This window comes from Asparagus officinalis, chromosome 1, assembly GCF_001876935.1.
Source record: "Asparagus officinalis chromosome 1, Aspof.V1, whole genome shotgun sequence".
Classification (NCBI taxonomy): domain Eukaryota; kingdom Viridiplantae; phylum Streptophyta; class Magnoliopsida; order Asparagales; family Asparagaceae; genus Asparagus; species Asparagus officinalis.
In genome coordinates, this window is record NC_033794.1 from 119,298,758 (window position 1) to 119,310,831 (window position 12,074).

General features: G+C 47.4%; 1 protein-coding gene across 1 annotated transcript; it reads left to right on the forward strand.

Annotated features, from left to right (window-relative positions):
• On the forward strand, nucleotides 244-3,462 carry LOC109840443. Its single transcript, XM_020409096.1, has 4 exons — nucleotides 244-823; nucleotides 1,013-1,102; nucleotides 2,090-2,143; nucleotides 2,321-3,462. The coding sequence occupies exons 1-4, from the start codon at nucleotides 244-246 to the stop codon at nucleotides 3,460-3,462; spliced, it is 1,866 nt and encodes a 621-aa protein (XP_020264685.1).

A 12,074-nucleotide genomic window follows, 5' to 3' on the forward strand; every position in this document is an offset into this window, starting at 1 on the left:
CAATTTGGGTATGATCAGTTGTATGTCGGGAACCCTCGTCCTCAACTCTCAGTTATAGCCAACTTATATGAAGGAGCCAGGGCTTGGTATTATTCTGTGGCAGGTTGTACCAAAGCCATCTTCAAGCTTCCCCACAAAACTGCTAATTCCTATACCTCCATCAGCTTCTGCAATTGGTATTACGCTGCTTCTCAGACTCCCAACTTCAACTTGAATACATCTTGCCTGAAGGACATTAGGCATATGTATAATTCAAGAAAGGGGTCTAAGACGTCTCGCTTGAGGGGGATCGATGAGTTTCTATCCATCGAGAGTCAGCCTGCCGAACAGGAAGAGGAACAAGGAGCTGAGCCTGTTCCAGTGGAAGAACAACGAGCGGCTGATCCTCCCATGACAAGAGCAGCTGGGAAAAGAAAACTTTCTGCTGATGAAGTTGGCCAGTATGATAAGCAGATTCGACGAAAACTTCTGGTGGATTCTCCTCCCAAAGACCAGCCAAAATCCAAGTTGATGGCTGAGGCCATCAAAGCTGCTATAAATGAAGAACAACAGGAATCGTCCGTGGCGGGCCTGCCGCATAGAGCTGGCCTTCGTTCTCACGGCCCAGCTTTATCGGGCGAAGCCTCTTCTTACCATCCTCCTGAGGATCAAGAGGATGAATTATTGGAGGCGGACGCAGAATCTGCACCAGTGATGGACCTTCCCAGGTCTCCTTCCTTAGAACCAGGGGGTCTTGAAGAGAATCCATTGACTATGACGACTCCCCAGCTGGTGATGCAGTTGACAGAGATAGAGGTGATGAGGACGCTGATGTTGGCAATATGTCAGGTGAAGGTGAAGATGACGATGAGAATGATTCCATTGATGACGTCACCACTTTTGATGATGATGCTCCCAAGGTCCCGTCTGATAAAGCATCAGGTTATACTCCTTTCTATCTTACCGGTAAGCTTGGTTTGTTTCGACTTCTTGCACATGCTTTTTCTGCGTTCCGACCGTTTTTTTCGTGCAGGTTCACCCACTCTCGGGACTACTTCAGCTGCTTCTTTAGAGCAAGAACCTGCGCAAGTGTTGGCTCCTTTAGAAGAGCAACATTTACCTGGTTCTCCTACGGCGACTGTTCCGCCTGTAGCGTTGCCTGAAACTACTGCCGCTATTCCTCCTCCGTTCGCTCGCCAATTTGGGTATGATCAGTTGTATGTCGGGAACCCTCGTCCTCAACTCTCAGTTATAGCCAACTTATATGAAGGAGCCAGGGCTTGGTATTATTCTGTGGCAGGTTGTACCAAAGCCATCTTCAAGCTTCCCCACAAAACTGCTAATTCCTATACCTCCATCAGCTTCTGCAATTGGTATTACGCTGCTTCTCAGACTCCCAACTTCAACTTGAATACATCTTGCCTGAAGGACATTAGGCATATGTATAATTCAAGAAAGGGGTCTAAGACGTCTCGCTTGAGGGGGATCGATGAGTTTCTATCCATCGAGAGTCAGCCTGCCGAACAGGAAGAGGAACAAGGAGCTGAGCCCGTTCCAGTGGAAGAACAACGAGCGGCTGATCCTCCTATGACAAGAGCAGCGGGGAAAAGAAAACTTTCTGCTGATGAAGCTGGCCAGTATGATAAGCAGATCCGTCGAAAGTTGCTGGTGGATTCTCCCCCCAGAGGCCAACAAAAATCCAAGTTGATGGCTGAGGCCATTAAAGCTGCTAAAGATGACGAACCACAGGAATCATCTGTGGCTGGCCTGCCGCATAGAGCGGGACTTCGTTCTCATGGTCCAGCTCTGTCGGGCGAAGGTTCTTCTTATCATCCTCCTGAGGACGAAGAAGATGAATTAATGGTTGCAGATGCAGAATCTGCTCCGGTGATGGATCTTCCTAGGTCTCCTGCGTTGGAGCCAGGGGGTCTCGAAGATAATCCACCTCCTTCTCCTTCAGCATTAATGTCACAAGCTGATGATTTAATGCCTAGTCCTACAACGGGACTTATGAAAAGACCAGCCGCTGGTGCAAGTCTTCCGGAGTCTTCAGCTGTTCCGGGTGATGAGGAGCGAGTTGATTATGACGACTCCCCAACTGGTGATGCAGCTGATGAAGATAGAGGTGATGAGGACGCCGATGTTGGTAACATGTCAGGTGAAGGTGAAGATGACGATGAGCATGATTCCCTCGATGACGTCACCACTTTTGATGATGATGCTCCCAAGGTCCCGTCTGATAAAGCATCAGGTTATACTCCTTTTTATCTTACCGGTAAGCTTGGTTTGTTTCGACTTCTTCCACATGCTTTTTCTGCGTTCCGACCGTTTTTTCGTGCAGGTTCACCCACTCTCGGGACTACTTCCGCTGCTCCTTTAGAGCAAGAACCTGCGCAAGTGTCGGCTCCTTTAGAAGAGCAACATTTACCTGGTTCTCCTACGGCGACTGTTCCGCCTGTAGCGTTGCCTGAAACCACTGCCGCTACTCCTCCTCCGGAACAACAGCTCGTGCAGGTATCAGCCCCTACGCAAGAGCAACCCCTGCCTGACTCTTCTGTAGTAGCTGCTTCACCAAAAGCGGTGATGAAGATCTCACTCACCCCAACGGAGGCTGGGCCTAGCTCTTCTCAAGCGAAAGCATTGATGGCTTTGACCTCAAGCCCTTCGCAATTGAACATTTCAATCGCCTCTGCAGCTTCAGCACCTGGATCGCCTGCTAGTCATCATCTTAACGCCTCCATCTCAGCTGCTGAAGGGGTATCTTCAGGTGCAATTGTCAGTCTCGCTAATGCACCTAAATTCCTTCAAATCTCCTTGGTGTATCTAAACAGTCTTGCGAAGACGGTAGTTGAGTCCCTGATGAATGGCCAAGGAACTTTGAACTCCTTTCGACCTCTGCTGGAAGCAGGCTTAAACGGGGTCAGGAGTGTGGGCGAAACTCAATGGTTCGAACGCTGCTCAGAGATTATCCTTCGTTTGGAGGAGAAATTACAACGCTTCGAGACCATGGGCCATAGTGACCTTCAGCCGCAAATTATGTCCACTTTGGCTAGTCTTCAGGTCGCTGAAGTGATACACCGAGAGGCGCTAGAACGGGACTTAGCTGAAAAAGAGCGTCAGATTGCAGAGCTTCGTGAGCGTAACACTCGGAAGCGAGAAGAACTAGAACGCTCAACTGCTTCTATGAATTCGCTTCGGGACAGACTGGTTGAAGCTGAAGCCGAAGTCCTGCGATTGAAAGCTGAACTCTCCCGCGAAGAAGGCATTGTCAACATCCTTAGTACCCAGAATGCAGCTAGTACTTTGGAGTATCATGCACAAGCTCAGGCTCTGGAAGACGTCAGAAAGGAAATGGCGGCCATCATCATACCCAGCGAGGATGAACTCCGAGCAAAGGCTGAAGCTATGGTGCGAGCTAACCACGAGGCGGAGCTAGCTGAACTCAAGGCTCAACTCATCTCTTTTGATTTAATGCATGAGTGAGCTTGGCTTCTGTAATGTTCTTTTGACAAGAACAAAGTTTGTTTTGTATCACTTTCTTTTGGTTCTTGAATAAAAAGTGATATTGACTTCTCATTGTTTCTTGCATTTATCATTTTTTGATTTTAAATACAAGTCACGAGAAATGCCTGAGATGTATTCCTGACTTAGAATATACCTCCACAATGGTTCTGTTGCAGAGAACTCTCTTTATTATCATTTAAGACAACTCTAGAAAGTTTCAAACTGCTGAGGACGAATACTCCCATAATAGGGTTGACTAATAGAATTCTTCCTGTGTTATGTTTTGCTTTAAACACTGAAAGAAGTCTATAAATGCTAGAGGTGTAGTTTTAACTTAGCAAGAGAGATATTGCGATCGGAGCAATTTTGAAGACTTATCGTTCTATTGACGAGAAGCGATAAGTTGATTTTTGTCAGAGGTGTGATTTTAACGTGACAGAAGAAATATTGCGATCAGGGCAATTTTGAGGACTTATCGTTCTATTGACGAGAATCGATAAGTTGATTTTGTCAGAGGTGTAATTTTAACGTGACATTTGAAATATTGCGATCAGGGCAATTTTGAGGACTTATCGTTCTATTGACGAGAATCGATAAGTTGATTTTGTCAGAGGTGTAATTTTAACGTGACATTTGTGGGGAAAGAATATTATAGCGTCTCACAGGGGAGAACTGCTATATGTTTTATCATCGGAGTGATGAGTTATAAGACTTGTGATTTGATCAAGATTTTGGGGGAGTTTATTACCCTACTGAGAATAAGTTATTTATTGCTTTGCTGAGGAGAGCAAATAAATCGACAATGAATTGGAGACTTATCATTCTATTTTTGAGAATTGATAAGTGGATTTTGGGGTGCAGTATTAACCCAATGAGAATTTGAATTCTGCTGAAGAGATACAGAGGTTTTGATTAACACTCTGCATATTCTTCATTTAGAAGATTTGCAACGCTGAGGTGACCCTCGCGTTTAATATTTGAAACGCGAGGCTCAGGCCTTGTGACGTTGGCTTGAGCTTTGCACTTGGGAAATTTGAACGCGGATGTGAGCTTCGCGTTTTGAAAGATGGTTGGGATTCATTCCTAGAATCCTATGCCATCTTAACAGCTTGGCGGCTGGTATAAAAAGACCTGAGTGGGCATATCAAAAGTCACTTGACTTTCAAGACTTTCGACTATTTTCAAGAACGAGAATTCTCGTTTGATTCCGGTGAGATCTCCGACGGTCTTCGTCTCCCTCATTCAAAGGAATTTCCTCCGATCGACTGCATCGATGGCGCCTCGGAGAAGAGGTTCAAACTCCAAGAAAGTCGCCGGAGCGACTTCCGAAGTGCCGTCGGCTGAGGACGCCGGCGGCGTTCTTGTTCATGCGGAAACATCGTCGTCGTCACCGCTGCTGCGGGGGCTTCCCTGTCGTGGTGAGTGCCAACCGAAATAACTTGCCTTGGCAAGTTCTCTGAAAACCCTAGATGGGTTCTTGATAACGAGGAAGATGACTCGTTTCAACTCAATGAAAACGCGGGGTTGGGATCCCATGTGGGTCTCGACCCTCGCGTTCAAGTTTTTTCAACGCGAGGTTGACCTTCGCGTTTGAGACTTCTGACGCGAGGTTCGAACTTCGCGTGGGAGATTTCGACATGAGCCTTTAACCCTTTATTTTCAGGCTATGTCTTTATGTTGATAGCTCGTTTCTAGCCGTTAACTTCCGCTTTTGATTGTGCAGTGCTTTTCCCGAATGTGCCGCTTTCACAAGAGCATCATTTTGGATGCATCGGGGGACCTGACGCGAATGAACTATTCAGTCTTCAGAACCAAATTCCATTGTGTACTTTTCCTGATTCTGAGAGAGCGGAAATGATTAAATTCCCTCAATGCTCTACTCTCAGGATTTTGATAACTGATTTGGACTTGGAGACCCCGGTCGGTCATGCCCAGTTTCCTAAACCAGCGTTCATATTTGGAGATCGCATACCAGCCAATGATCATTTCACATGTATGGAAGACTCAAAGCTGCTGCGGAGAGTTGATAATCGCTTTTTATTTCTCCCTAGCATGAAGAGGATGTACCCTCTCTCCTACTTTCTGAATGCGAGCTGCCGTCGGGGTTTGACCTTCGACATAGTGAAGGAGAAGGAGAACGTGTCGCTTGGATTTGGTCGTCGAGCTCGTACACAAATCGGAGGGCAACTAAAGGGGTTAAGACCTGGCATATCTTCATAGTTCCAAGCGAAGACGTCTATATATTCTCGGATGAGAGATATAAGGTCTTCCTTCTCGGTGGATGATAGGCCTTCGGCTATAAAAATGGGCTTGGGGTCAGACTCATCTCCCATGTTGACTTGGATCACTTTATCTTTAGTGGGTGGTTCGCGTTATTCGAAACGCATATCCCACAGGATATTGAGACGCTTGATCCAAGGATCATCGGTCGATTCCATTAACTCCTCGTCACCCCCTGCGTCTTCATCTGGATGACTGGTTGAAACCATGTTCACAGTCAAGTTTTTAAAGAAGGGTCCAATGCTGACGTCGGACTCGTATGACGATATTCCATTGGTAAGGTGAGTGACGCCTCGGTGCACAGTACGTGCCATGGGTTGGTACCTGCACTAGAATCATTCTCTATTTGTTTATTGTTAAGAGAGACATCAGACAAGTACGCTAAAATGAAATCTTCATTAATGCACCACTCGCCCCCACTCGGTACATCATTATTACTCTCACCCTGACCCATTACATCAAAGTTTAACTCCCAAGGACAATCTTCATCGGGGTCTGGCTCGATGTCAGCTTCATTACCGCTGTCCACATCTTCTTTCTCTTGGGATTCCAAATAGAAGACGGAGTCGGTGTGGAAGTTTTCTACTCCTCGGAAGGGGTATTTCTCTGCGATCAAGGTTCTGACTTCGCCCTTGTCATTGGCGTACTTCATAACCTGATGCAAAGTAGATGGGACAATGCGGTTTGCATGTATCCATGGTCGTCCTAGCAAAAGGTTGTAGGACGTGTCCGCATCTATGATGTAGCATGCTACCTCAGACTTGAGATCTCCGATCTGGCATCTGAGTTTAATCTTTCCCAGGGGTCGGGTACTGTTTGCATTGAACCCGAAAATAGTAGTCTGGGTGGTGTGCAGCCGGTGCATGGGAATCCCTAGGACCTGCATGACCCTGTAGGGCATGATGCTGAGTGCTGAGCCCGGGTCAACTTGAACACGACTGATTTCGGAGGATCCGATATATCCTGTGTAGTACAGTGGTCGGTCATGTTCATGTTTGACCTGCATGTCTTCTTGCGTGAACGATATGCAGGGTAGACTCCTCGCCGCTTGCAGACATTGTAGACACGTTTGATCATCAGAGGCTTCGGGAGCCGGGGTGACTTGGGTGATGAAGCTCTCTGTATTCTTCAGGGCTTCAATCAGAGCTTCCTTGGTAGTTTTGGATAACCTTAGGAGCTCATATAAAGTAATCCTGGCCGGTATGTTGGCCAGCTGCGCCATGACGTTGAATTGGAAGGGAGCGCTCGACTCTCCAGTTTCCTGGTGGAGATTTCTGTGGAATCGGAGCTCCTTCTGTTTTCCTTTGTCCACTGGCTTTTTCGGAACAGAACCCCCAGTGTCTTGGGGCTGTTCCTCGACCTCTGGAGCGTTCTGGCCATAATCCCTCAGGTAAGCTTTCCCTGATCGAGTGCCAGGATTGCCTTCTGGGTATGCTGCTAGGACAATCCTTTCCTCTTCTGAATCAGTAAGAGGTTTGAGGTGGTCATCATTTTCAGTAATGGAGGGGCTAATCATGTTGGAAGACTTAGCCTTGCCTCCCTTCTTTTTGGACTGGGTGTTCATCCATTGTTGATCTCCTAGCAGATCAGGGTGGACCCACATGATTTCCCCTTTTGGGGTAGTGAGGGGCACCAACCCCCTGTCCTTCTGACTATGCAGGTCAGCATTCTTCAGGCGCATTTCTCCCTTGCGGATGGGTACAACACCGTTTGCGGTTACGACCGGGGGGAAGTTACCAAATTGGACCGCTATCATATTAGTAGATACGGTCTTCTGCTCTGGCTTCAGTGTGAGCACATTAGCGTTCACCAAATTCTGCAGGATATCTTTAAATACATAGCACTTTTTGGTGGGATGTCCTAGGAATCTATGATAACGACAATAGTTGGGGTCATCTACTTTCCCTGCTTCATCCGGCTTCCTGATCTCAGGCAGTTGCAGTTTGTTGTTCTTTCGAAGCAATTGGAATAATGTATCCACGTGCTCCTCTTTGAACGAATACTGCTTGGGCGCTCTTTGCTGATTTGGCGCTTTGCCCTGCTTGTTCGGCGGTGGAACTCGCGTGTAGTCGGCCGCCAAGGTCTGGCTTGGGTTGTGGCACTTCTTCAGCTTTGACACGCGCCACTATCTCTTCAGCTTGTTCTCCTTGTGAAACTAATTGTCTCCAGGAGCGACACTCTGCTACTCCTATCTGAGCAAGGAGCTGGGTCTGCAAGTTGTGCCTGCAAGTTTCAACCAGAGTTGATTGGATCATACCTGAGGGGCATCGTAATGCCATGCTACGGAATCTCTCCACATAGGTTTTGATGGACTCTCCTTTCCTTTGCTTAGTGGCAAGAAGAGTTGGGACTGAGACCTCCGTGTCGTCCTCGAAGAATCTAGCCGAGACCTCCGTGTCGTCCTCAAAGAACCTGGCCAAGAATAGCCTTTCTAGGTCTACCCATTTCTGGATAGATCCGGCAGGCAATTTCATGAACCATTCGAAGGCGACACCCTTAAGGGTACCGATGAACAGCCTGGTCAGGATGGCGTCGTTTGCTACTACATCCCCAGTTTGGGACTTGAAGTAGTAAATGTGCTGATTTGGCGAGCCTGTGCCATCGAACGGTTGTAAGGTAGGGGCCTTAAATTTCGGTGGGTAGGGAGCTGTATCCCACTCAGCAGGGTAAGGCCGCACTACTCCCTCTTCGCGAAGTTCGCTTCTGTTGGCGATTGCGCTTTCTCGATCTCCCTCTCACCCTCGGAAGAGGATCCCAGGTTGTGAGTCTCACGGTCTGAATATTCATGCAGTTTTTGTTTTCCCTTTGAAGTTGTTCTCCGGGAAGACTCAGGTTTGTGGCCTTTTTCAGCAAGAAGCTGAGCCAACATATCCTTCAATTGGAGAAGTGTCTCCTGTTGCGCCTGGAGCATGACATGATGTTCGTCCACTCTTTTGGCGATGTCTTCGTGGTTCCCTGACATGTAAGCGGAGACCTCACGTGCTCCAACAGAGCTTGAAGATTGAGATTCGGCTATTGCCGAATGCTCCTCACTTGTTGTAATGCCTTTGGCTAACTTTTGATAGTCAACCGGGCGAATAGCTCCTGTCCGAGTCCGAGTATTCTGATATACTCCTTCGAACTGGTCACAAATTTCTCGGACAGTTGGCGGATGACTCTCTTGCGACTCATCGAGACCTCACGTGCTCCAACAGAGCTTGAAGATTGAGATTCGGCTATTGCCGAATGCTCCTCACTTGTTGTAATGCCTTTGGCTAACTTTTGATAGTCAACCGGGCGAATAGCTCCTGTCCGAGTCCGAGTATTCTGATATACTCCTTCGAACTGGTCACAAATTTCTCGGACAGTTGGCGGATGACTCTCTTGTGACTCGTCGGAATCAGTATGCGAGGCCTTCCCTCGGCCGATCATGTTGATAGTGACCTGAGGGTATTCCGCTTCAACTGTCTTCTTTCTGTTGCGGCGTTGTCGTTTGGCAGGTCTAACGACATTCGTCAACCTGTCGAATACAGACTGCCGAGGTGTTGTTGCACAACAAGGGCATTCTGACAAGACTGCCGAGATAAGCCTCTCACACTGACATGAGTGAGCTGCTTGTGCTGCTGATTTTCCTCTCGACAACAGTTCCCGCAGATCAGGAACTTGGGAGGAAACTTTCCCCGGGCTTGGAGGTGGAGTTGGAACGAACTTGGGAGGAAACTTTCCCCGGACTTGGAGGTGGAGTTGGAACCCCCTGCCCTTGGGTAGGTGAGATTGGTTCTTGTCGAACGTGAATTTTAAAGCCACGCTGACTTTTTTGAACCTGACGGACCTCTTGAAGATCGCGTTCTTGAGAAATAACGCGAGGGTCGCGTTGAAATTTGTAAACACTAGGCCGAGGCCTGCGTTTAAATGATGAACCTGACCTCTGAGGGTCAAGTTTTGGTTGAACGCGCCCCTGAGGGTCGCGTTTGGTTGGTGAAACAGACTCCTGAGAGTCATGCTTCGTTTGAACGCGCACCTGAGGGTCGCGTTTAATTTGTGAAACAGACTCCTGAGAGTCATGTTCAATTGGAACGCGCCTATGAGGGTCGCGTTTGGTTTTGGCAGCTCCATTCTGAGGGCTGCGTTTTGAGTGAACAACGCGCCACTCAGGGTCGCGTTTGAGCTGTATCAGCCTAGGCTGATAGTTGGGCTCATTACCACGCAGTGAGCGTTCTTCTTTGGGGACGCCAAGTTCGGTTGGATCTTTAGAAACGCGATCTTCGCGTTGGGCCAACAATCGGCTTTCTCGTAAGTGTGCTCGTCGGATGGATCTTCTCCGTCGGCGAGCGGCGTTCTTTTTGGCTTGTTTCAAAGCCTTAGCAGCAACGTCGTTGACGTTTATGGAACTCGTCTCTTCCAGAGGCCGTTTGTGGCCCGAAGCACGCTGTGCTGACGCGGACGTGGGCTTTTCAGCCAGCAGAGCCAATTTGAGTTCCTGGCCGAAGGAGAGGGCTTTCTTCGGCTCTTCAACAACAGAATTGATCTCCTTGGAGATCTTGCGGACACCATGCTTAGCCTTGGGGCTAAGCGATCCAGAGGATAGGGCTTCCTCGTATTTCGCCTGATCAAACTCTACGACGAGAGTTTCTACAGTCGTTCCCAAGAGGTGGACGTCGGACTGAGCCACCACTTCATCGTCGGAAAAGCTAGTCCCCAGCGGAGTCGCCATCTTTTGTTTGTTGGAAAAATTGTAAAGAAGAGAATAAAGAAAATGTGACTTTGATTCCTTTGATCTCGGTTACAACTTGATTACAAAAGAGAGGAAAACGAATTTGATTTTCCCCTTTGTTTAAAACTGGGTTCTTCTTGGCAGCGATGGAGTGCTTCCTTCGATTGATTGCGTCGAACTTGCTCTCCGTTGACGATCCGACCGTCTTTATCTCGTGGGAACGATGAACTTTCGTGGAAAGTTTTATGAATAACTCTGAATGAGTTTAAGAACTCTGAACGAGTTTGAACTCTGTGAATAGAGTTGTTGGAACCGAAAATTCGGTTAATAATCAAGCTGTTTTTCTGTTGTTGAAGGATTCTCTCAGATTTGATTTTCTGAGGTTGGTTCAAAAATCCTATCTCCAAGGATTTCGTTGCTGTTGTTGGGTTTAGATCTTTTTAATCCAACCTGTGTGGTTCAGATGCCAAAAATCCAACCCCTAACTCAGTTGAGTTCGTTGAGTTTTTATAGGGGGATAGGAGATTGTAACTGACTCCTATATCCGCTCCTACGTGGGCGAAAATCCCTCAGAACGTGGGATAAACGGTTCTGAAACCGTTCGACTCGTGTTTGAACAAGTCAAACGCCCAATCTGGCGTTCAGAACCCAACTTCGCTTCTTAGGATTGAGACGCGAAGTTGGGTGTTAGCTGAACACCATTGAACGCGAGGGTCGCTCGCGTTTGGCTTGTGCATTGACGACGCGAGGGTCGCCTTCATTTCCAAAGTTATGACGCGGGGATGACACCCGCGTTTCAGAAGGAGTTAGCTGATTTGTAACTTCTTCTGTAGAGCGTTGCAAGGACCGTTGTTCAGTAATCCTGGCTTTAGCTGTTGTGGGGTGTGAAAGCCGTCAGATTGTAACTTTCACTGTAGATTGTGAAGACTGCTGCATAGAGTTTTCATCAGTTGTCGGAAGTGTCGTTAAATTGTAACCTTTCTCGATCTATGTGAAAAGTCCTCTATTTGCCGCTTTCAATCACCGACCCGAAAGCTATTTGATTGTAGCTTTTGTTGTAGGAGCTAGACGGGAATCAACATCCATAGTGTCTTAAAGATGAATATTCGCCCATAGCTCTCTACCAAGCAACTATTCGACTATATGTTTCGATCATCGACCCGAAAGCTATTTGATTGTAGCTTTCGTTGTAGGAGCTAGACGGGAATCAACATCCATAGTGTCTTAAAGATGAATATTCGCCCATAGCTCTCTACCAAGCAACTATTCGACTATATGTTTCGATCATCGACCCGAAAGCTATTTGATTGTAGCTTTCGTTGTAGGAGCTAGACGGGAATCAACATCCATAGTGTCTTAAAGATGAATATTCGCCCATAGCTCTCTACCAAGCAACTCACCAACTGAGTCCAACTTTTTATTTCTGAAATCGTCCCACTGCTCATCAGCATCTCTAATAGTTGCTATGATATTAGCCATGCTGTTGTCACAGCCATCAAGATCAATCATCTCAGAAGTGAGGTCGCGTTTGTGGCGATTGTGGAGTTGCGGATGCAGTGATTGGGAAGTCGTCTGATTGTGACCTCCGTTGTCGGAGCTTGTTTGAATAAGCTATCTA